Genomic DNA, 25,400 nt, shown 5'->3' with positions numbered 1-25,400 from the left:
CTTGGTAGGGGACGGTCTATTATCGTTTCGATCTTTAAGAGAAAAGATAAGGAAGATTGCAAAATCTAAAGAGTAATTCCTCTGATCAAACCGTTCGTGGTAACGGACTCGGCTCAATGGTAACCGAAACTCTAAAAAACGAAATTATGATATCAATAGACACATCAACAGAATCAGCTTATTATGGTGATTCTAATTATATAAGATTAATCAAGTTTAGTGTTACCCATGAAAAGTCAAAACCCTGAGAATATTTGCCTGATTTTTGAAATAGGGGGGAACACCCCCTAATATTCAAGTAATTTTAAGTAATTTGAAAATCACACCATCAGATTCAGCGCACCAAAGAAACCAAATGTAGAAGTTTCAAGCTCCTATATACAAAAATGTAGAGTTTTGCTATTTTTGCCAGAAGACAGATCACGGATGCGTGTTTATTTGTTGTTTTTTTCCCCCGAGGATGACCGTACTGAAATAATGATCCTAGAAGATCAGAAGGGAGTGCATTCAAACATAAATTAGAAGTTTTAGTGTCCTTTTTAAGTGACCAAAAAGATTGGAGGGAGACTGGCCCCCCTCCAACGCCCATTTATTTCCAAAGTTATATGATCAAAATTTTGAGATAGCCATTTTGTTCAGTATAGTCGAAAGATCAAATAAGTGTATCTATATGGGTAACATGACCCCCCCCCCCCCAACAGAGTCCGTGGGGGGGGGGGGGTCTGTAAGTTATGCATTTTGCCCATTGTTTACGGTTTCATTTATCCATATTAGGTTTCATTTATCAATTCACAGTAATTTCTATTCATTTTAACTACGATTTGTCTTGTGATTTACCTCTGGTCATTTTAGTTTTACTCTTTTTCTTTTCTTCGAAAAAACTGTTTTTTGAAAACGTCATTTAAATTAATTTCTGATTGTTTCCAAGCAGGGTTGCCACCCTGGCCTGGAAGAATTTACTAAATCTGAAAGGAAAATTTAACTAAATCGAGACTGTTTTTACTAAATGCTGATTTTTTTTTTTTTTTACCTGAGACTCTAGGCAGAAAAAAATAACAAACAAGTATGTCTCCAATAAGATAGTCATGCATACTCTTGTCATTTACCCATGCCCCAGCCATTTAAGCATTCGCCTCTCAAATACTTGGACTATCTGTTTTAGCTTTTCTCTGTCTACAATTTAGCCATGTCTTGATGCAACCTATGCAACTTCTACTACTAATAACAACTCACCGCAGCACCTAGCCGCCAGAGGCCAACACAGCTACGCACGCTCCTCCTCCATCCCAATCTATTCAAAGCCTCTCTTTTTACGCCCGCCCATGAAGTTCCCATTTCCTTTAAATCTTTCTTTATGACGTCCTCCCACCCCAGACAAGGACGACCTGCTTTCCGTTTAGCCCTAGACGGTTGGCCGAAAAGAACAAACTTCGGCCATCTGCCATCCTTCATCCGCACAACTTGCCCTAGCCACCTCAATCTTTCTTTTATTATAGCCCTAGAGAGCGGTATTGAAACATATTTTTCCTATAGCCCATTGTTTGAAATACGGTCTGTCAGCCGGGTACCCAGAACAATCCTTAAGCCATTCCTCTGGAAAACATCTAGCAAATCTTCATCCGCTTTTCGGAGCGCCCATGCTTCAGAGCCATATTTGACCACTGTCATCACCGTAGCTTCTAATATTCTAATCTTGGTTTGCAGACTTATCTTCCTATTCTTCCAAACTTTTTTCAAATGTGAAAAAAAAAAAAACCTGAGCCTTGGCTATTCAACTTTTGACATCTTCACTGTTCCAACCATCTTTACTAATAATATTACCAAGGTAAGTGAAGCTGTCCACCTGATCAATCTTTTCATTACCCAACTTCAGCTTTTCATCTTCACCAATTCCTAGCCTTAGTGACTTAGTCTTTTTAACATTAATTTTCAAACCTTTTCTAGCACCCTGAACTCGCAAAACCTCTAAAACTTCCATCATTTTGCTCAAACTTCCATTTTGGATGATTAAACCGTCAACATAATTTAAGTCCTGGAGAATTTTTCCTCCCCATTTGATTCTATGGTCTACCAATACCTTTCCTGTGATCCTTGAGACAAACTCCATAAAAATTATCCAGATAAGGGGGGATAGAACACAAGCCTGCTTAACTCCTGATTTAATACAAAACCAGCTGCTAGCCTCATTTCCTACCTTAACCGCAGCAGTGTTATTTTCGTACATAGCACTAATCACTTTAATGTATTTGTCTGGTATACCATACAAGGATAAAACCTTTGTTAAAGCTCTTCTATCAACAGAATCGAACGCTTGCTCCTAATCTATGAAACTAAGGACCAAAGCTGTTTGGAAACTCAGGCACTTCTCAATTATTAACCTAAGAGTGAAAATTTAGTCGACACATCCTCTACCTTTTCTAAAACCACACTGTTCTTCTCTTAAAACTTCGTCTACGGCATCTCTCAGTCTAAAAAGTATCATATTACTAAGTAATTTACTACCTACAGAGACCAGACTAGTCCCTCGATAATTACGACATTCACTTTTATCACATTTCTTATAAAGTGGCTTAATTAAGGTTTTCCTAAAATCGCTAGGTACTTCCCCTTTTTCAAAAATCATATTCATAATCTTCAGTAACTTATATCCAACCTCAGAGCCACCATATTTAAGAAACTCATTTACCTCACCATCAGCACCTAGAGTCTTATTGTTTTTTTGTCCTTTTAGTACTGTCATTTATTCCTCCTCATAAAACAAAACTTTCTTCACATCCAAGATATCACAAACTTTTTCATTTTCCTCTGTATCTCTTCCTTCAACTCTATCTCGGTTAAGCAAATTCTCAAAATGTTCGGCCCATCTCTCTTTAGTTTTTTCCTTATCGCTAATAGTGCCCCATTCCAATCTTTAACTGGGCCAAGTCCGGATTGACTACTCCCTCTCAATTTGTTAACATGCCAGTGAAATATTTTACTATTATGCCGTCTAGCTGCGTCTTCCAGATCCTTGGCAATTTTACCCATGGCCTCCATTTCACACCTCCTTAGTTCATATTTTAATGCTTTCTCCACTTTCTTTACATTCCTTTTGTTTTCATATGATCTATCACTAAGGTAATTCTTGTACAATTCCTTTCTCCTTTCTACCAAACATAAAGCTTTTTCACTAATATTCTTAGCTGCAGTTCTAGCTTTCTTCCCTAAGACACCTTCAGCAACTTCACAAATTATTTTTCTAAAATCATTCCAACCATCTTCCACATTATCAAATTTTAAACTCTCAAGTTTAGTATTCAACTATTCCTGGAAAGTTTTTCTCAAATTCTTATCCTGGAGTCTACCAACATCATAACTTTCCGGGAGGAAGTTACTCTTCCGATATCTCAGCTTTTAATTAACCCTTGATACTACTAGATGATGATCTTTACTTTTAATATCAATAACAGCACTTCTATATACCCTAGTATCTTGTATTGATCCTGCCAGTCTTCGGTTTACAATAACATAATCATAAGGTTTGCTGTCTTACCATCACGTGAATACCATATTAACTTATGAGCCATTTTATGACCAAACACTGAATTGGTTATATCTAGATTGTTATACCTACGAAATTGAAAACGTCTGTATCCATTACTGTTTTCTTTTCCTACACCAAATTTACCTAGGCTAGGGTACCATCTATCCCTATTTCTACCAACCTGGGCGTTAAAACCTCCCTGTAAAAACATCATATTTCTACCTGGGACCCTGTCTATTTGCTCCTGTAACTGTAAGTAAAATTTATCTGAGTCACTAGTATCTCCGTCAGTCGGTTCTAGAGGGGCATATACTACTATAACTGATACCCTGAATTTTTTAGTCACAAAATGAGCAATTAGTGTTCTATTATTAAGACCTTCCCAGCCTGAACAAGACTTAGCAGCTTCCTTACTTATCATGAGCCCTACTCCCTGTCTATGTACACCATCCTTCCTGCTTAAGTATACAAATTCTATAGCACCTAATCTCATACTTATTACCCCTGGGATACGATTTTCTGAAACTCCTAATAAATCCAGTTCAAATCATCTGAATTCGTCAGTCAAAATATCGATACGATAGTTATTTTTTAACGTCCTAACATTCCAAGTTCCAATTTTCATGTTCTTTAAATGATTGAAATTATTTTCGCCTCAGGAAAAGCAATGATCCCGGATACCAGTGCAGGACGGGGATCACATATCTTCTCAAGTCTACACCGAAGTGCTTAAGCCGGCTTAGAACCGGACAGCAAGAAGTCCCTGGGACCTCCATGAATGGGGGCTTTGTGCAATCCTGGGCCCATCTTGGTCACAACATGGTTTTTAGCACTTGGCGATGCTCTTCTATCAACAAGAGTCGAAATCCTGCACAGACAATCTCAAGCCTATTACCTCCGACTCATTATATATTCATACCTACAAATAGTATGCTACTATGGGGAGGCAGCCCATAATAGATAAATCACCTAGGAAGAGGTTTTTCATTCAAATTCGGGGAGAATAAAGAGTGATATATTTAATTATACGGACTCGAAATCTACGTGTTTATATTTCATTTATAGGGCTGTGGCCATTCTTAAACCAATCCTATGACCACCCTTGAATATACACGCGTTCTCTTGCCACGTTCTGTTTTGTTTCAAAATTCTAATGTGTCTCAACAATTCAACGCCTATTTATAAGAAAAAGAATTTTTTGTTAGTAAAAAAAATGAATTAATTTTATGTCTTTTTATAACATTGTTCTCGTTCTTATAATAATTCTTTCTTCGACTAAAATATTTAAAGTAGCTTAAACGAATAAACTATCTCGAACTACTAAACGGTAATTCATTTTAAGTAGTTAAGACCGCTAACTATTTTGGGTGATGCGAATTAAATTCTTACCCCCGTCTAACAGCAGAAACAACTTTATATGTTAAGATAAAAATACAGTTATTGTAAAAAATATTACTGAAGAATATTTGCTATAGCTAGATAAATAACTAGAGCCACTGTGGATTTTTCAAAGGGGAAGAGTTTGAAGGAGTCATAACCCATCCTTATGCGTCCAATCATGTATCACAGTCACAAGCAGATCCAATTAAATGGATATTAAAATTCTTCTTGGCCCATACCTTGTGAGTTTTAGGCCAGTTGGACAAGAGGTACTAGCTTGTGCACTTACATTTTTCGGCAAACTTTGTTAGGCGCTGAAGTCCCATTGGACCAGGGCACATGCTCTTTAAGTTTCAAGCTGATCGGACATTACAAACATATTTTATGCCCTTCCAGTCTTTTGACAACCATTATTTGTGCTTTGAGGTCTCCTTGGCCCGGAATATATGCAATAAAAGTATTAAGCTGATAAAAAAAAAGTCTAAATCAGAAAAATATCAGAAATCCTTGAAAACCTTTTGATAGGTTTGTGAAGCCAGATATGTTTTAAGTCTGATAAAAACTTTTGATCTGGGTTGGTCTAAAAACATTTCAAGTTCGGTAACTCATTTTGGTCTTCCTGATCGAAAAGATTCCACGTCTAGTAATTCGTGCTTGTCTAGGCTATTAGCTTCCTGCCCTGGAAGTTTTAAACCGAAAGGAGAGCGAATATATTTTCATGCCGTACTTTTTTGGCCAAACTATTAGCCAAGGCCAAGTTTTGTCACCATGCACTTGGATGCCAGAAAAACAAAAGTTTTGAAGTTAAATACTTTTGGTCTTCACCTAGGCTGGCAAACCTGGAGTTTTTTTTTTTTTTTGTGCGAATCAGATCGTTTTACGCTGACTCGGGCCTTAGGCAGGGTTGCCACTCCTAATGATTTATCACTATTTCTAGTGATTTGTATGTTGCCTAGTGATTTTCTTCTAGCTAGTGATTCATAATGACTTTTGTTCTACAACTAGTAATTTTTTCCTATATTTAGCAATTTTTCACGATATAGCGAGTAGATCCATGATTCAATCGAATAAATCATACAAAAAGGTAATTAATAAAAAAAACGCAAAATAGTACTATCCCCCCTCCCACGTCCCTTTTTTCCCAAAAAATTGTTCGATCAAAAATATGAGATGCCATTTGAGAGCCATTATGTTTATGAATATGAATATGATTATGAATATGAGAGCCATTTTGTTTAGTATAATAGAAAGGTTCAAAAACCATGCTTTTAGACTGGTGGCCGACATTTACCCCCCCCCCCAAAGCACACCCCCCAGTGGAAAATACCCCGCGGAAATCACCCCCTGGAAAATACCCCCAGCGGAAAATTCCTCCCCCCCCCGGAAATTACCCCCCACGGAAAATACACAGCGAAAAATGACCCCTGGAAACAACCCCATCCCCCCCCCGGAAAATTTTACTCCACACGGCTGGTTGGTCTCCAATCCCTCTGGATCATAGGCAACATTAGTATTTTGCAACATCATATTACTTTGCAGGCAAAAGACATGGTCAATTGAAGAAAAGGCCAAGACAGACAGTCCGACTGATTGAGAGGCAAATCTGGGATAAGTTCTTTTTAGGATCATAGGCAGCGCAATAGCGCTGCCTAAGTAAAGAACGATGTTGGCACAATGTTTTAATTTTTTTTATACCAGGGCACTTCGTATCGAAGGAGTTGTCGTAGAAACTTCGAAAAGGGCTCATTCGATTGGAAATTGGAGTGGATATTGCCCTTTTCAATAGTCGAAAGTAATTTGAAGGCAACTAACACCGCTTCCACGCCCACCGTTTCCCCAAAAACATCCAATCAAAATTTTGAGATAGTCATTTTTTTCAGCGTAGTTGATTTCCAGATAGAACATATGTTTTTGAAGAGGACACTCCCCCAAAACCCTCAGGGCAAGGGTTTTAAGTTATGCCCTAGGAACACATAAGAACGATGTTGGCACAATTTATTATTTTTTTTTTTTAGACCAGGGCCCTTCGTATCGAAGGAGTTGTCGTAGAAACTTCGAAAAGGGCTCATTCGATTGGAAATTGGAATGGCTAGTGCCCTTTGTAAAAGCCGGAAGTGATTGCAAGGCAACTAACACCCCTTCCAAACCCACAATTCCCCCAGACACATCAAATCAACATTTTGGGATAGCCATTTTGTTTAACGTAGATGATTTCCAGATAGAAATTGTGCTTTTGAGGAGGACACTTCCCCCACAGCCCTCAGGACAAGGGATGTAAGTTATGCCCTGGGGGCATAGAAGGTTTTTATATAACGCATTGTCATGGAAACATCAAAAAGGGCTCATTCTATTTGAAATTCAAAGGGCGAGTGGCCTTTTTCATAGTCAAAAAGGATCGGAGGGCAACTAACCCCTCCCCATCTGGCGCCCAACATTTCCCCAAAAACGTCCAATAAAGAATTTGATGTAGTCATTTTGTTCAACTTAGTTTTAAGTTCTGGAAACTAGATCTTTGAGGATGACAACCTTTCCCCCCCTCACAGCCCTCAGGGCAAGGGTTGTAAGTTATGCCCTGGGGGCATATAAGGTTCTTACAGAAAGCGCTGTCGTAGAAACTTCAAAAATGACTCATTCGATTAGAAATTGAAATGACAGTGCCTTTTTTAATAGGCGAAAGTGATTGGAAGCCAACTAACGCCCCTTCCACGCCCACCATTTCCCCAAACACATCCAATCAAATTTTGAAATAGCCATTTTGTTCCACGCAGTTTAAAGTTCAGGAAATTATACCTTTGAGCAGGACACTCCTCCCACAGTCTTCACGGCAAGGGACGTGAGTTATGCCCTGAGGGTTTATAAGGTTTTATTGAAAGGTTTGTCGTAGAAACTTCAAAAAGGGCTCTTTTAATTTGAAATTGACAGTATTAGTGCCATTTATAGCTGTCGAAAGTGATTTGAAAGCATCTAACCCCACTCTTATGCCCACCATTCTTCTGAACACATCCAGTCAAAATTTTCAGATAACCATTTTGTTCAACGTAGTAGAAAGTTCTGGAAACTAAGTCTTTGAGGATGACACCCCCCCCCATCCTTCAGGGCAAGGGTTGTAATTTATGCCCTGGGGGTAGCCTATATAGGGTTTTTATTGAAAGCGTTGTCGTAGAAACTTCAAAAGGGCTCATTTGATTGGTAATTGAAAGGGCTAGTGCATTAATAGTTGAAAGTGATTGAAGAGCAACTAACTCCCCTCTCACGCCCACCATTTCCCCAAGCACATCCAATCAAAATTTTGAGATAGCCATTTTGTTTAACGTAGTTGAAAGTTCTTGAAATTAGGTCTTTGAGGATGACAACCATCCTAACAGCCCTTCGGGTAAGGGTTGTAATTTATGCCCTGGGGACATACAAGGTGTATATATAAGGTGTCTATAGAAAGTGTTGTGGTAGAAACTCAAAAAAGGGTCATTCGATTGGAAATCGAAAGGCCTAGTACCCTTTTTAATAGTCGAAAGTGATTGGAAAACTTGACATTTTTATAGTAAAGATCGATGTGAGTATAATGTACTATTTTTTGTCGTTGTAGTTGTTGTTTACACCAGGGCACTTCGTATCGAAGAAGTTGTCGTAGGAACTCCGAAAAGGGCTCATTCGATTGAAAATAGAAATGGCTGATGCCCTTTTTAATAGTCGAAAGTGATTGGAGGGCAACTAATCCTCCTCCCACGCCCACCCATTTGCCCATTATGTTTAAAAACTAAATGTTGCCTTAAGATTAAATTAAAATGCACTGTGTTAATGCTAATTCCCAATAAGGCATCTCAGCAGTATCCCAATAACGACAGAGGGTAGAATGTTCAAACTTTCGGGGCTACTTCTGCTCTTAAAATTTAGCCAAATCAAAATAGCGTAAGTGCATCCAAGCTATCAAAGAAAGTAAACAGATTTTTTTGCGAATGGTATCAAGTTTTCTAATTCAGGTCAAATAGAGGAGGTATGAAACTAAATTAAACACTACTATTTGTGTCCAAATTTTTAAAAGGGTGTTTATTGTTAAAAATTGCTGAAAATTTTTCTCCGGTATACAAATAGCAGGCCGAACTATAAATTCTTAAAAAAACGAAAAGATCTAAAGTATTATTTTCTTTTTCCCTGAAAAGACTATGTCAATATAAAACGAACAGCAGTTAGTTAAAAAACAAAAAATGAGCAAAAATAAAATCAAATAATCTACCAAGCGTGAAACTACCACAAATCAGCATCGGTAAATAAATGAAACCCAAAACGAACAAAAATTAAAATAAATAACCGAGTCAAACTCAAAACGAGCAGAAATTAACATAAGTTGGGCTGAAAACCCCTATGCCTTCCCAAGGCCAGAACATAATTTGCACTTATGAATACAAATGAATGCGCATTGTCAGTTTAATATACATATACTGATATTTAGTAATCAAAATGTTAATATTATTTGATTTATTAAAGTTATAAAAGTAAAAACATTTATATTTTTTTCAAAATTGGCCATTTTCAAAATTGTCGCTGGTGTTCCAGCAATTATACTAGCTCAACTAGAGTAAAAAGAAATAGTTTCTATATTTTCTGGGGAAAAAACTGTTTTGAATCGACAAGAATAAAAGAATTTAAAAGCAAATATTTCGATTAGATCACCCATAACCAATTTTCAGTGATCGGGGTATAAGCCAAGGGTACCAATTCGGGAAAATACAAGGTGAAAGCAATGATTTTGTTTTATTCTCTCCATAAAGATGAAAAAGGCATTTTTCAAAATTTCAAGGGTAATTTTCGCTTGAGAAAAAACAAAACATCAATCTAAAAGTATTTTCCCACATCTAGGGGGGTAATTTAACCCCTTCTTATAGGTGCACCTGTGTAGCACATGGTAAAGAAAAAAAAACAATTATTAATTACAATGATAAAGAGTATTATAATTCTAATGACTGCTAATGATTTTTAACCAGTAATCTAGTAATTTATGTGCTGATTTAGTGATTTTTCAAAGAATCTGGGGATTTTTTTTCCACCAGGTGGTAACCCTGGCCTTAGGTCATTTTAGCATCGAGTCAGGAATTGGCGTGTTTTGTAACCGAAGCTGCCCGCAGTTTTGAATTTCCTTGTTTTTGACTGATTCACGACTTGGCTCGTTTTGCATCGAGTCATTACTTGGTTAAGAAACCGTTACAAAGTCAGTATGCAGCTTGGTCTAGCTCATTCTTGCACTGAGTCAGATCATAGCTCGTTTTATCTCTGAGTCCTTAGCAGCTCATTCGTGCGCTTAGTGAGTCTGCAGCTTGGACTGTTTCGGTATTGGGATAATATTCCAAATCTTAGCCTTATTTCGGTTGCAAACGAAGTGCAACAGACCTCCCTTTTTGAGAAAAAATTGGTGGTTCTAGCAGGGCTACCTTCCGAAGATATCTCAAAGGAGGACATCTGTTCAAAGAAAAGGAAGGCATTTGGCATTTTTGGTGAAGAAAGGAGGACATTTGGTATTTTGGCATTTCTAAAACGTCATTTTTAAAATCGTTTTAGGAAGGATGAACGGATCTAGGTGCCTTGAAGGTTTGGCAGCTAACTTATCCTAATAAAATGAACGTCCTAGGGAGTGTATTCAGTGTGGGCATGGCCGTATCCAGGCGGGGAGGGGGTGGGGGGGTTTGCCCCCCCCCCCCAAAATGTCTGAGAAAATTACTTTTTCAACACTTTGACCTCTTTATGAAACTCGCATATTTTAAGCTTACCAAATCACACGGTCACTATAATTACCGGCTTAGCGACCTTTTACCAGAGCCAGATGCCCTAAGCCACGAACTGAAATTGTGGAAAACGAAGTGGCAGAACGTTAACAACAAAGAAAGACCAGTCTCGTCTTTGGCTGCACTTGATACGTACAATGCTGATTTCTTTCAAACATGAGTCGCCTTCTTACGATTGGAGCTATTTGGCCCGTTTCAACTGCTACACCGGAAAGGACTTTCTCTACCTTGCGACGGCTTAAGACATGGCTACGAAATGCAACCGGTGAAGAACGTTTGACTGGTCTAGCGTTACTGTTGCAAACCTCTATTTAGTTCTTTATTTGTATGCCTTTTATATTGGCAGGTGTAATGGTTTACGTAAATTCCAAAGATAGACGATAAACGTTCGTACATGGTCTTTATTAAATAACGTGAGGATACATATAGAGAAAATAAGATAGCACAAGAACAACTAGCTACGACGAAGGCGAACGATGGACTGCCTTAGAAAAGAACCAAGAATATAACTTTCCTGGAACGGAAGTTCCAGGCCTGGGAACAATCCCTTTCCCACGACTAGCTTTAGTCTCAAGAGCCCCCTCCCCTGGACCGCTATCGTTGACACATAAATGCCCAACTAACTAAGAAATGAGATACCCGGAAAAGCTTCTCGAATTGATGTTAAATACTTTAAAGATTCTCCCCCCTGTTTTTAGTTAAATTTCCCAAATTTGGCTAATCCCCTTCTCATTAAACCCCCAAACTTTAATTGAATTCAAAACATTCCCTTCCCAAATTATTCACTTCTCGCCTACTAACATTCTACAGCATGAACTAGTAAACAATTACATAATACAAACACTACACAATACTTGCATAAGTAAAAACTTACATAGTATAAACGAACCACACTAACAACAGTAGTCGGAAACTGGATATTGTAACACTTCATTTTTCTTTCTATACTTTAAAATAGACTTGTTCCCCATCCCCTGAATTTGATGAGGACAAGGAAAGTTGGGGTTATGTATAAACTTTGAATTAGGGCAAAAGGAATGACCGGGAATGGCTAATTAATCCTGAAAATACCAGCGACAAATAAACGAAATTGCAGAAACTTTAAAAATCATACCATGCTGCGATGACGTTAAGGTATCATTCCCAATAAAATCCTCGGAGTCTTAGTGCTGCGGAACACCTCGGTTTAGACCTATTTGGTTTTGCTCTACTAACTTGTGGTTTAACAAATGGCAGTACTACTGTTGATATTTCTACATAACTATAAGCGCTACGCATTAAAACCATCCCGTGAGGCATCAACCTCATCCCACTGGACCTCAAAACCAGCCCCCTTTCCACCTTTTTTTTTCTCATCCCACGGGACCTCAAAACCGGCTCCCTTTTCATGGGTAGCCAAACCGCCCTGAGAGGAATCAGTACCATCTCGCAGTGCAACAAAAAAAACATCCCGTGAGGCATCAGTACCATCCCACGGGACCTCAAAACCAGCTCCCTTTTCCTGGGTCGCCAAACCGCACTGCGAGGAATCAGTCCCATCTCGCAGGGCAACAAAAAAAACATCCCGTGAGGCATCAGTACCATCCCACGGGACCTCAAAACCAGCTCCCTTTTCCTGGGTAGCCAAACCGCCCTGCGATGAATCAGTACCATCTAGCAGTGCAACAAAAAAAAACCATCCCATGATGCATCAGTACCATCACACGGGACCTCAAACCCAGCTCCCTTTTCCTGGGTAGCCAAACCGCCCTGCGAGGAATCAGTACCATCTCGCAGTGCCTTCTCATTATCATTGAGTCCAAATTTCACCCTCGTCAGCGCAGAAAGAAATTCATCGGAAAAAGAAGGCGTGTCTTCTTTCCCCACTATCTGTTCTATCTGTTCATATTGTATTGCAACCTTATACGCATCCCCTAAACAAAAAAAAAATTCTGCACTATTCTCTAACAAATACCGTGGTTTACACTGTCAGTGCACAGGGATGTTGCTATTGACACTGGTACAGTTATTGACATTTTCGCAACTCAAAAAACACGTCGAATTGATTTTGTTCTGTGAATTAATTTTGTAACTATTACGTTTCTTAACTTCAATATACAGTATTTTATGTTCCTATCTATTGTCTTCTTTTACCGTTAGACATGGATTAGGTTCCACCCGAGGAGATCCCCCCCCCCGAAATAATTTCCTGGATACGGCCTTGAGTTTAGGCATCAAGATGGTACTGAAACATTTTCTGTCAATTTAGTTCAATGTTGCCAATGCGGGACTTGTGCGCGGTGTAAGCCTGCTCTTTGTAGATACCATTTTTGAAAATCCCACAACAGAAAGGCTTTATCCTAATGAGCAAAATGTTATACATACCATTCAACAGTGTACCATTTTACTGTTATTTAATGTTCTGTTGGGGAACCATGGATGTAAGTGATTTGTATTGGTTTAACACAACAAGCAGGACAATTTTTTTTAATAAGGCAGGACAAAGGTTAGAAAGAAGGACATACTTCAAAAAGGAAAAGGTTTAATGACCTTGGGTTGTAGGGATGGGGGAGTGAGAGTGGATAAAGGGCTCAATTTGCATTTCCAGTCAAATATATTTTAACTTTTTGGAAGATTTTAGTTTTAACAAGGTGTGACATTGCCAACCTTTTTAAACAACGTATTTGTAAAGAATGAGCAATTGGAGAATTTCGGACCCTTGCTATTGGGCCATATGGGTCAAGCCCTGATGGATGTACAATTTTAACTTGTATATATTCTGAGCAAAATGGGCATATAACATTTTTTAGCCGGCCCCAATTGAAGCCAAGGTGGTGCCCAAAGGCAAACCCGGGAACGAAAGAGGCTGGTCTCCCTTCAGTCCCTTTTGATTCTTAAAAAGCACAAGGGCTTTCAATTTATGATGAATGAGTCTCTCATCAAACTTCTATGATCATCCCGTCTGCATGAAATGGTCGAAAAAAACATAATGCGTAAGAGACTAAGTCAAAGCTAAAGCAGTGACTAAGATACGGGATTTTCTCGTTCCGAAGTACAAATTATAATTTAGAAAGGTATATGATACAGACTATAATACTTTGAAATACTGACCGATACATTAAATTGCTGCTCACTTTCAGGGGACGATAGTAACTGATCCATGTCTTCTGAGTAGATAGGCAGATATGGCGAAAAACGGCTGCTTTTAAAGTTGATATCGTTTTGATTACAGCACGGTTCAGAATCTTTTATCATCTGTGCCTTAAAAGAAAAAAAAAAATTGAAGATTCTTTTGATTCCGCTGAGCTTGCATATATCACAGTTACTGCAGGCACATTCTGTATATGACAATTTTGACAATTTTTAGTAAGGCAGTGATTAATCTTACGTGCATGAATTACTCAGGTAAAAATAGTGACATATTCCAGAAAGCCGAAAGCTTTTCAAAATGACCTCATATACTGAAAGCTCTTGCCTTAGCTCCTCGTAAGAGTATCTAATTCAACCGTTAGGAGGAGGAGCTTGAATTACAAGCAACTTTTTTAAAGCAGATATTATCCAACATTATCCTACATGTGACAGGGATTATCACCCCCTTCAACCCGCACCAGTCTTTATGCTAAAGTGCAACCAATACTTTCCTAAAATCATTTTAGAGTGCAATGAATATAGCCAATTGGCAATTACGAGCGTTTTATTCGCACTTTCCAAAATTTACACTTTTACTCGTTTAAACTGCCCCCTACCCAAAACCTCGCTCTTTACGCTAGAGTCTGACTTTGTCCCTACTCTTGAAGAACGACTCCTGAAACACAGGGTCGTTTCATTAGAAAAAGAAACTTTTCAAAGCACTAAAAAACTTTAGCACGAAGAGCGAGGAATATATTGCTCCTTACTTTCAGTTGGAAAAACTTGTTTTCTTTTTTCTATTGAATAAATTGTTAGGGATGAATGCGATGGTCTGGCAGCTGACGCTAAGAGATAATCAGAAGCTTTAAGATAATCCTAAGAGAATCGCCCATATTTGCGTTTTCTCATCTCACTAAGAATTTCGACCTATTAGAGCCAAAATAATTGTCTAACGTCACAAAATTGCAGAAATTGGTACTTTGCTGTGGGGTGATTTCTTTTTTCTAAATTTTGCACTCTGCCACCTTTTGTTTATTGAACAACTCTGCCACATTTTGTTTATTACCGTTCTGGGTGGGTCTGGGCCACCAAGGAGCATAAAAGACAATGAAGGGATAGAAAGTAACCCTCTGATCAATTCCAGTACTTGAAAATGGTGCTAGAATTAATTGTAAGACACCTAGGATTTTTTTTTTTATGCAAGTACGTGTGTGCACATGCAATGGACATTATAAGGAACTGTCATAAAACAATAGAACCATCAATTCAATAAAAAATTAGATCTTTAAATAAATAAATATGCTTTGAAAGGCTTTTTGAAATATGTGTTGTTAGTAGGCAGTACAAATTTTATGTTACCGTACGTTTAAGTTAAAACAATAGCTGTGATCAAAAAAGTAATCAAAAAGTAATCAAAAAGTTTTATGCACATTTTAGTCAGTTCTTACTTCGAACCAAGGTCGTATTCAGGTGGGGTTAGGAGTTTGACCCCTACCCCTCTCCTCGCGAAATGTTTTTCCAACTCGTAAAAACGTAACAAAACGCATTTAAACAAAGTTTTTATACGTTTTTAAATTTTTTTTTGTGTAACCCCTTCCCCTTCCCGAACAAATACCTTGGATACGACCCAGCCTCAAACTTATCTTAAAATATAAAAAGTGAGTGAACAGCAACTTAAAATAGTTAGCTAGATCAATTTTAGTTTTTCCCGCCTTTATTCACCTTTGCCAATAATCGTAGGACTCAAGGTCACTCGAGGAAGCTGGTTAAATACCGTGTACGCAGATCAAACAGGGTCAATTCTATTGCTTCTTCTTGGAATTTACTAGTGGAAAAAGTCACATGTTACGGTCACAACAGTAAGCAGTGCGTGACAATACTTTTAATAAATAGCTAGAGTGTGTGTGGAGAAACTCCATTCTTCAGTTAATTCTTTAGGATGCAGTCACTAAAGGTTACTCCAGGTCTCAAATAAGCGACCTCTGAGTTGGGTTATCCACTCATCTATGATTTTGACGGCATTTCAACGCAGAGAAAAGGTCTTTCTACTTGAGGACAGCTATTCAAACTATTAATAGCGGGTCATAAATATCGGCAATCCCGCTACAACGGTGGCATGGGGATCTACTGGCAAGCAGGACTTGTTTTATGATGATGCATGGACAAAGGATAGTAGAAATAAAGTATATTTCGATATTCCAAGAAAATATGGGGGGGGGGGGGTCTTACTCTCCCCCCTGTAAGCAACCGCGGTTGATGGAGCAGCTAACATAATTAAATCCTAGAAAGCTGTTCAAAGCAATATCAGGAAGAACCAAATTCTAAAACATAAGTTACAAATGTGGCAATCTAGTTTGCACTCCAAAACCTTAAGGAATAATAGTAAACATAGATTGGCCATACATCATGATTCTGGATAGAAAAACGAAATAAGGTTCCATCGGCAACTAAAACTCGGAAAGAGATAAGATACAATAATCATGTATCCATTGGACAAATACTTTTCACTCTGCAAATAAATATTCCCCAAAACAAGAAATTACTTGTTTAAAGTAGATTTCTTGTCAAGTCTACAGTATAATAATTGTAATTCAACAATACATTTTTAAATGGTTCTAATCAAGGCCGTCTCCAAGGGGGAGGGGATTAGGGGGTTTAAGCCCCCTCCCCCCTCCGAAAAACGTGACAAAATTAAATATAAACAAATTTTTGATGTGTTTTTAAAGTTTGTTTGTAAACCACCCGTAAAAATCCTTATGTACCCCCCCCCCGAAAAAAAATCCTGGATATGACTCTGGTTCTAATTACTCAAGTTGCTTTAAGAACAAAAGACCATTACAACTAGACGATATCATTTTATCCAAATCATTACTGTCGCTTAAGCCCAACATAAAAACTGTATTCTTCAAGAGAAACTGAGAAACTGAATTAAGATTTTAAATACAAATGTTAAAGCCATACCATTGGGTTTCGATACATAAGTTCAAGCCTATCTATATTAACATCGAAAGATAAAGGGTCTAGCCGAAGCTATCCCTAAATCGTGATCTCCCTACCAAGCATAGTCTCAAGGGGTTATCCACTCTCTGCTGCTACATGTGAATCTCGAAATGCCACTTTTTCCACCACACATAGCACACTCTCACAGCCTAATGCTTTCCTGGGTTACGTGTGTCGTACTTTTGCGCCATATGTGGCTTACTTTCTTCTTGCATACCGCGCACCACTAGATGTACAAGATGTTTGAGAATACATATCTCCTCTGACGGTCTACGAGTATATAGCTATGAAATCCACATGTCATCATTTCTCTAGAAAGAACATTAAGCCTAGGTGCATTGAAGAATTTTCAGAAATGGAGTAAGTTGCAATTCTTTTTTTTTTATATATATATTACTGAAGTCAAGGGCTTACGTACCATAGTCCGGGGGCCAGACCCCTATAATGTGACAACTAGGTGATAAGAAAGACACAGTCAGTTTAGCAATAGTTTCCGACTATATCGACTAAGCTGAATCTGAATATGGGTAGTGGCAAAGCTGGAGGTGACGGCTTAAGATAAGATAAGATATACACAGATGTATACACAGATGTAGTCCACCCACTCTTGGAATAACGTCACTGAATGCTTCAGGCTGTTTCTCTTTTAATGTGATAATGATCTCGTAGATAGATAGGTCACACGTTATTACATTATGAGGTAACTTCAGTGCGCGAGCTGAACGATGCACATTGCTTCACACTACCAACCTCAAGTTTAATCAGCAACAGACTTCACAAAATGTTTCTTTAACGAAACTCTTTTTATCATTTTCGTATTCTTCTTCCTACGAAATGTGTACCTGCGAAATTCGATCTCAAGATGGAGTAAACAATTAGCCTATAACAACTGAGGTTGACATTTGATTGAAAAATTAATCTCAAATTCAGGCTTGGTGTTAAATTCTTGCATCAAACACGTTTTACTTATTCATTTTGGAAAAGTTTGTTTTCGCATATATTTTTTGGCCTATACTTTTCAAAAATCTCTAAACGACTTCACCAAGCAGTTTAAGCTTTGAACTCTATAGCAATGTGAAGCCAAATACGAAAGGTAAATTTTGGAAAAGAATGAAAAACACAAAAATTATAGAAAGGTCCGAGATACGTGGTTTAGTTGAAAATGAACCTTTGAATTTTGAGATTTTCGGGGGAAAATAATAAATATTGGCCTATAGCTCCTGAGCTACACAAGGTATCGGACAAAAATTAACATATTCCATGAGAAGACCATACTAGGAACAAAATGAGATGTCGCGCCACTAAATTGGAGGGGTACAACCTTAGAAAAAAATAAACAGTCTGTACGTTTTATAGGCCTAAAAAGAGTGTATTTTTGCTTTTAAAAGGTCAAGCCGTGATCTCTAGCTTTGCCACCACCCATATTCGGATTCAGCGTGGTCGATATAGTCGGAAACCATTGTCAAACTGATTGTGTTTTTTCTGAGCACCTCAACTCAGAAATAAAGGAGATAAACTTTAGCGGCCCCCGGACTACCAAGTTGCTGCAAGTACATGGAGGAAAGGAGGGAAACACAGAACGTAGATCCGAGGTTAAGGATCATACGAACGGCTTTGAACGGCTCTGCCTGCCATGGAATTAAAAAAAACTGTCTAGCGGTATTTTTATTTTTGCGCTGTTTTTTCTCAGCGTGCATACTGCATTTCGATGTGTTGTTACAAAGGTTTTGTTACGTCAGCTAGACTTTATAATATTGTGTCCACTACGGACAACCCTTAAAACAGACCTTATTGCAACTAATTGCAATAACTTCAAAATAAGCATAATCGCGGAGCACTATTTAACGCAGTTTGAACATAAAAAGAATTTCTTGCAAAAAAAGGAAAAAATTGAAAATCTCGCAACCCAAGAGAACTTTGAAACTAACCAAAAATATTGTCAACTCATACTGATAGATACATTTATGACGAATTTTCTATCTGTAAAAGGACAAATTACAAATTATTGAGCTCTGGACCATAATAAGCAACCTAATTAATTGCTGCAGGTTCCATAATATTCTTGAACACAACTCAAAAATTGCAATTTGAAACCCGAAAATTTAAAGAAATCAATTGCAATAAACTTATTGATAGGCAACTTGTTGCAATAAACTTGTTGATAGGCAAGTCACCAGAGGAGCTCCAAATCTTATTGAGTATATTAGAAGAATATTTAGATAGAAAGAAACTAGTGTTGAATATTAAAAAGACTGAGATTGTGGTATTTAGAGGAACTCGTGTGAATAATGATGATCAGAAAGTAGAGTTTTATTAGAAAGGCGAAAAATTAAAAGCGAGCGAAAATTTTAAATATTTGCGAGTAACACTTTCAAAAAAAGGAGGAGGGAAAGAGCATGTAAAAGAGATGATTAAGAGAGGGAAAGCAGTTTCAGCTGCCATTTTACGTAATTCAAGGCTTTCAAGTATAAAAGATTTAAAAATGCATAAATATGTTTTTAATTCTAAAGTTTTGCCTACTATCCATTACGGAGCTGAACTTTGGGGGCATGACCCGGCACCACAATTGGAGTCAATTCAGCTGCAACACTTTAAGAGGTTAATTGGTCTTCACGTAACGACCCACAATCAGGCTATAAAAGGTGACCTAGGTATATTTTCGCTGAGAATGAGTAGATTAGCACAGCTGATCCGGTACTGGCTAAAGGTTCTAAGTCTGTCAGAAGATAGGTTAGCAAAAGCAGCTTATGTGGAGATGCTACGGTCGAAACGTAAAAGATCATGGCCGTATCAAATAAAAAATGTTTTAGATGGATTAGGATTATCATATATTTGGAATGAGGGGCTAGGTCCCTCAGATCAGGGTGAGTCGTTTTTGGCTATGATTGTTGAAAGAATAAAAAACCACGAAGTCCAAATGTGGACCCAGGCAGTTAAAACATCTGAATCATTGAAGTTTTATTCCCATGTAAAAGAGATATTTGGATTCGAATATTATTTTAAACTAGGATTACTGGGGGAGACATTGAGGACTTGGTTTCGGATCCGAGCGAATTGCCTGCCACTAAAGAATAGAAAAAGAGTATTTGAAAGAAATAGGGTGGCCCCAGATGCAAATGCGGATTACTCTTGCCCCAGATGTAACCTAGGTATTGAGGATGTAGCCCATATTCTCACCGAGTGCCAGCAACTTTCTCTATTAAGGGAAAAGTATTTTGAGGGTGGTAACTTGGAGTTCCCGGGGATCCTGAAAACGACGGTAAAAAGATCAATCAGGCAGTTATGTAATTATGTAAATGAAGCGCAGACATCAATGAGTGAAATTTGATATATATGTTATTTTTCTTGTGGAGTGTGATTAAGAATACTGTTCTGTATGGCCTGTTTTTTTTTGGCTTATAATAAATTATTATTATTATTATTATTATTATAAACTTATTGACGCTGGGTTTGAATTTATTACTTTTCAAACAAACGATACTCTCTTTGCAAAAAAAATAAAAACGTCAAGAGGGTGCTAAGGCGTCATACTTCTCACTATTACATTACTCATCGAGGCATTGCAGTTACTTTATGAAAATCAGCACAGGAGCATGGCCGAAATCCCTCCACCCCTGAGCCGGGGGTACAGATATCAAGACCTGCAAAGTTATAGATTGTCAAACAGTTAACCATGGAGGTTTTATTTCTTGAGCAGCACTATTTTCTTTTTGTGGTGGAATCCGCAGAAAGGTGAACTATTTTCATGTGCTTTATTTCAATTAATTTAAAAATATATTCTCCAAAAAAGAAGCTTTTCAAAAAAATGAGTGAGTCATATTAAAACCAAAGACGAACAGAAATAAAGTCATTTAATAATTACAAAATCAAAACGAATAGAAATTACTATCGATTGAGGAATGACACCCAAAACGAACAGAAATTAAAACGAACAATTGGATCAAACATTCTGAATATAGATGCTGCTATAGAGAAATAATGAATCCTCGAACACAAAATAAAATGAATATTTAAACTTAAAACGAACAAAACTACCACAAATACGAGCAGGGCTACCCCCTAAATCTTCCTAAAGTTCAGCACGTCACTGAGACTTCACTGAAAACGATTTGTATTTTGAGTACTGGTTTAACTTGCAATGAAATAAACAACCACAGAATGATATTACGGGGCTAATGAAGGCTCACCAATAAGAGTAGTGCTACATCTTCCTATCATATTCTATTAACAACTAGAATTGATATAACCAGACAATATAATCAATACAATCAAATGTGTTTCCTCACTTTTTCGAAAACTTCAATCAAGCTGCCTATATAGCTTGAAATTTTAAACCAGATCACCGCACAGAAATTCGGGTTTTTCACTAAGAATCGGCCATAGTTTATATAATTATCAAGTAAGTTTACCGCAGATGATTTCTGGCTCTTCATTCTCGGTGCGAACAAAAAGCTCCTCCCACTTATTTGTGCGCTTATTGACCACTTATTGGTTAAGCCGGTCAAGTGGTTTTGTCAGTACTTGTTCCGTAGGTGATTATTCTATGTCTACCCGTGAAAAGATCTAATGCCGCTTATGTTTATAGGTTCTCTGGAGCACTCGCACCTCGGTCCGGATTTTTATAATGGGTGAGATAGGGAAAGATCATACTGCTAATTATATAAACTGTGGAATCGGCATAACATGATTTCCTTCCACATTTTATTGCCCTGGTTAAAGTTTCCTTTGCCCAGTCTAACTTCTCTGATTTCTTTTTTTTGATATAATCCTTGTTTCATCTTACTGTACGTTTGTTTGAGGCAATATACATGTTGGGGTTCCACCCCTTGTTTCTTTTCTTTTAAGATAAATGACCTATTTTCTTTTCTGTAATTATATTTGCCTACAAGATAATTTTAATCACAAGTTGAACTCTGATTGCTAAGATAGATTCTTTCGCAATAGGTAAGCTTAGAAGTTAAATTCTATTTTGGTCTTCCGGGTCAGGGCCATTGAAAGATAAAATTATGAAAAAGTAGAATGGATTTTGGATGGTGATTGAGAGGATTGGCTAGGGCCAAGCAAAGGTCCACCCCTATGCAAAGTTTGTTGTACAGAACGAATATTATTTTTGAGTGAGTCTACATTGAGACCCCGTTTAAGGAAGTTTTATTTCAGAATTGTTATATGTGTGTGACCTTTTTGGAAGATTACTGCAAGCTATTTTCAACAGCTGTGTAGGCTATTTTTCCAGGAACCCAGACAGGGTAGGATCAGAGTTACGAGATACCGTCATTATTACATTGACAGGGGGGTTCGTTACCTCCAAGGAGATAGTTAGAGATTTTTTTAGTGGTGACCCGGGTTGGGTACACCCTTGGCCTTAGAGTTTGGTCATTTGACGTTTGATCACGTTACCATATCCTGGGGCAGGGTATATTGTAAATTGGGTACTAACAAGCCGAATATTCACAGAACCGTTGTGATAATGAGGGCATCCCATTATAATATTTGGTGCCACCAGGGGGCTTTCCCTTCCAGTAAGTGGTGTAGCACCATTTTTGCACCAATAAGTGGTGACACCCGTAACTTACCACACGAATACTGGTGTCAGTCGTGGCTTACCAGTATAATAATACATACCTAGCAAGTTGATAGCTGATCAGAGAAAAAAAACACCTGAGGCAACTCTGGACATTACGGATAAATCAACAATGTTTTTTTTTATAATTTTTTTCTTCATTTAGGTATTTCCCCTGTAATGGTACATGCCTTGTCTAGATGCCTCGTAAGTGTAAGCCAATCTATGAAAACAAAATTTGGTAGTCAGATTTCAGATGTCGCATATTGATACAACCAATGTTCAAAATCTCTTTGTTTTCACTAAGATCTAACTGCCCCTGACAAAATGCTCGTTAAGCTACAGGCCCATCAGAGAAAAAAAAACATTTTTGGGTTTATTTTCAGGTGTAAGGAGCCAATAAAGACAGAATTAGTTTCAAACCAGCTTCTGGATAGGGGTCTACCTGGCCAAGAAACTTATGAATGTCATTTTCGAGGTTATCAGAGACATGAAATCTGAGGCCCATTTCTAGTGTGTCCCAATCTAGGGGACAAAACTGTTTTGGCACCCATCCCCTTCCACAAGTACAATATTTGAAATATTCTTGCCGTCCTTTAGTATTTTAGTTTAGAACTAAACAATAACATCTAAATTCAAGTAACTGGTCTGAAAAAGTCATAGGAGTCTTAACTGATCAGAAGACAAAGTTTTAGGCCCATTTTTTTTATTGAAAGAGTTTTTCTTAAGGGGGGGGGGGGGTAAGTTATAGCGGAGCTGCATGCCTAATGTGTTAGGTGCAATTAGTCTGCATATTATGTAGTAAGAAACGTATTCTAACTTCCCACTGTCCAAATACTTTATCCCCACCCCCCTAATATGCAAATATATAGCCCAAATTACATATTTCCCAACTATTCTGTCACTTCTCTTTGTTTGTCTCACGTTAAACTGAAAGAAATTAACAAAAAAAAACGGTTCAATAACGCGCCAATGAATGAACAAATTGAGCGATAGGGCGAATCAAACAGTTCAAACAAATTTGGCTGATTTTCGAAAAAAGGGGGAAATACCCCCTAAAATTTATAGAACCTTAATGAAAATCACACCATCATATTCAGCGTATCAGAGAACCCTACTGGAATTTTGCATTTTTTGCCAGAAGAAAGATCACGGATACGTGTTGATTTGTTTTTTTTTTTTCCCCAGGGGTGATCGTATCAACCCAGTGGTCACTTCTCTCCATCTATTCTGTCACTTCTCTTTGTTTTGTCTCACGTTAAGCTGAAAGAAATTAACGAAAAAAAACGGTTCAATAACGCGCCAATGAATGAACAAATTGAGCGATAGGGCGAATCAAACAGTTCGTGGTAACGAACTGTAAGTAAGGAGCGACCCGGCTCAATGGTAACCGAAACTCTAGAAAACAGGCTTTTGATACCAATAGATACATCAAAGAATCAAATTTTAATGTTGATTTCAAATATATAACTTTCATCAAGTTTAGTTCTACCCATCAAAAGTTACGCGCCTGAGAAAATTTGGCTGATTTTCGAAAAAGGGGGTAAGACCCCCTACAATTTGCAGAACCTTGATGAAAATCACACCATCATATTCAGCGTATCAGAGAACCCTACTGGAATTTTGCATTTTTTTCCAGAAGAAAGATCACGGATGCGTGTTTATTTGTTTTTTTCCAGGGATGATCGTATCGACCCAGTGGTCCTAGAATATCGTGGGAGGAATCATTGGAACGGAAATTAAAAGTTCTAGTGCCCTTTTTAAGTGACCAAAGAAAATGGAGGGCAACTAGGCCCCCTCCGACGCTCATTTTTCCCCCAAAGTCACCTCATCAAAGTTTTGAGATAGCCATTGTGTTCAGCATGGTTGAAAATATGATAACTATGTCCTTTAGGATGACTTAATCCCCCGAAATCCCCGGGGGGAGGGCTGAAAGTTATGAACTTTACCCAATGTTAACATATATTGGTTATTAGAAAGTATACAGACGTTTTCAGGGGGGATTTTTCCATGTAGTAAGGGGGTGAGTGGTTCGGGGGTTATTTGGGAAGATCTTTCCATGAAGGAAGTTTTCATGGGGGAAGGGACATTGCTATGATGGGGGCGCCGGATTTCCCAGCATTATTTAAAAAAAAAGATGAGAAATCAAATATAAAAAAAACTAGTTTTCCAACTGAAAATAAGGAGTAGCCTAATATCAAAACTTAAAACGAACAGAAAATATTACGTGTATGATTGGGTTCACCCCCTAGTCAATATCTCGCTCTTTAAGCCAAAGAATTTTTTGTACTTTCATAAGAGCTATTTATTCTAAATAACGGCCTTTGTGATTAAGGGATCATTTTTAAAGAATTCGAACAAAATTCAATCTTCAGCTTAAAGAGCGAGGTATTGACTAGGGGGCGAGCCCCCTAATATATGTATTCAAATCTATGAATATAGAAGTTCGTTACGTTAGTTAATTCGTAAGTTACGTATATTTATTACTAATAAAAACGTTCGTAAATAAAATTTAACAACTTTCGAGAAAGCCATTTAACCAAATAAAAGTAAAATTAAGATGCAAATTTTGTTTTAATTATTCATGTACGGTGAGCCAAAATCAAAACCTGCATAAATTAAAAAACGTTCAAAAATTAAATAAAAAAAACAAGTTTTTTTAACTGAAGGTAAAGAGCAACATTAAAACTTAATATGAACAGAAATTATTCCATATATGAAAGGGGCTGTCCCCTCCTCAACGCCTCGCTCTTTACGCTAAAGTTTGACTTTCTCACAACTCTTATTTTTTTAAACAATAAAAAACTTTAGCGCAAAGAACGAGGCGTTGAGGAGGGGACAGCCCCTTTCATATATGGAATATTTTCTGTTCGTTTTAAGTTTTAACGTTGTTTATAGTTCAAAAACGTTTAGCTGGATTGGAGACGTACTTTTTCTACTCTCCGCTTAAAATAAAGTCTGAAGTCCCCTTGCCCTCTTCTCACACCTGAAATCCTCAACTACATCCACCAAGCTGTTCCTGAGATACTACAAACATGCTATTTTAATAGCATGA

At 37.7% G+C, this 25,400-nt stretch overlaps 1 protein-coding gene across 4 annotated transcripts in view; it reads right to left on the bottom strand.

Annotated features, from left to right (window-relative positions):
- ERR (estrogen-related receptor) overlaps window positions 1-25,400 on the bottom strand; it is a 218,498-nt gene that overhangs the window by 134,540 nt on the left and 58,558 nt on the right. For 3 of the 4 annotated variants that reach the window (XM_089092495.1, XM_089092497.1, XM_089092494.1), the window contains one exon: window positions 13,768-13,917. In XM_089092495.1, coding sequence (XP_088948621.1) covers window positions 13,768-13,917 — 150 coding nt within the window. Of the gene's footprint in view, window positions 1-13,767; window positions 13,918-20,316; window positions 20,427-25,400 lie in introns of all 4 variants that reach the window. The other variant, XM_089092496.1, reaches the window with a different exon arrangement.

Source organism: Artemia sp. Qi Xiang Cuo, chromosome 7, assembly GCF_049724085.1.
Source record: "Artemia sp. Qi Xiang Cuo chromosome 7, ASM4972408v1, whole genome shotgun sequence".
Classification (NCBI taxonomy): domain Eukaryota; kingdom Metazoa; phylum Arthropoda; class Branchiopoda; order Anostraca; family Artemiidae; genus Artemia; species Artemia sp. Qi Xiang Cuo.
This window is presented reverse-complemented; position numbering and strand designations above follow the sequence as displayed.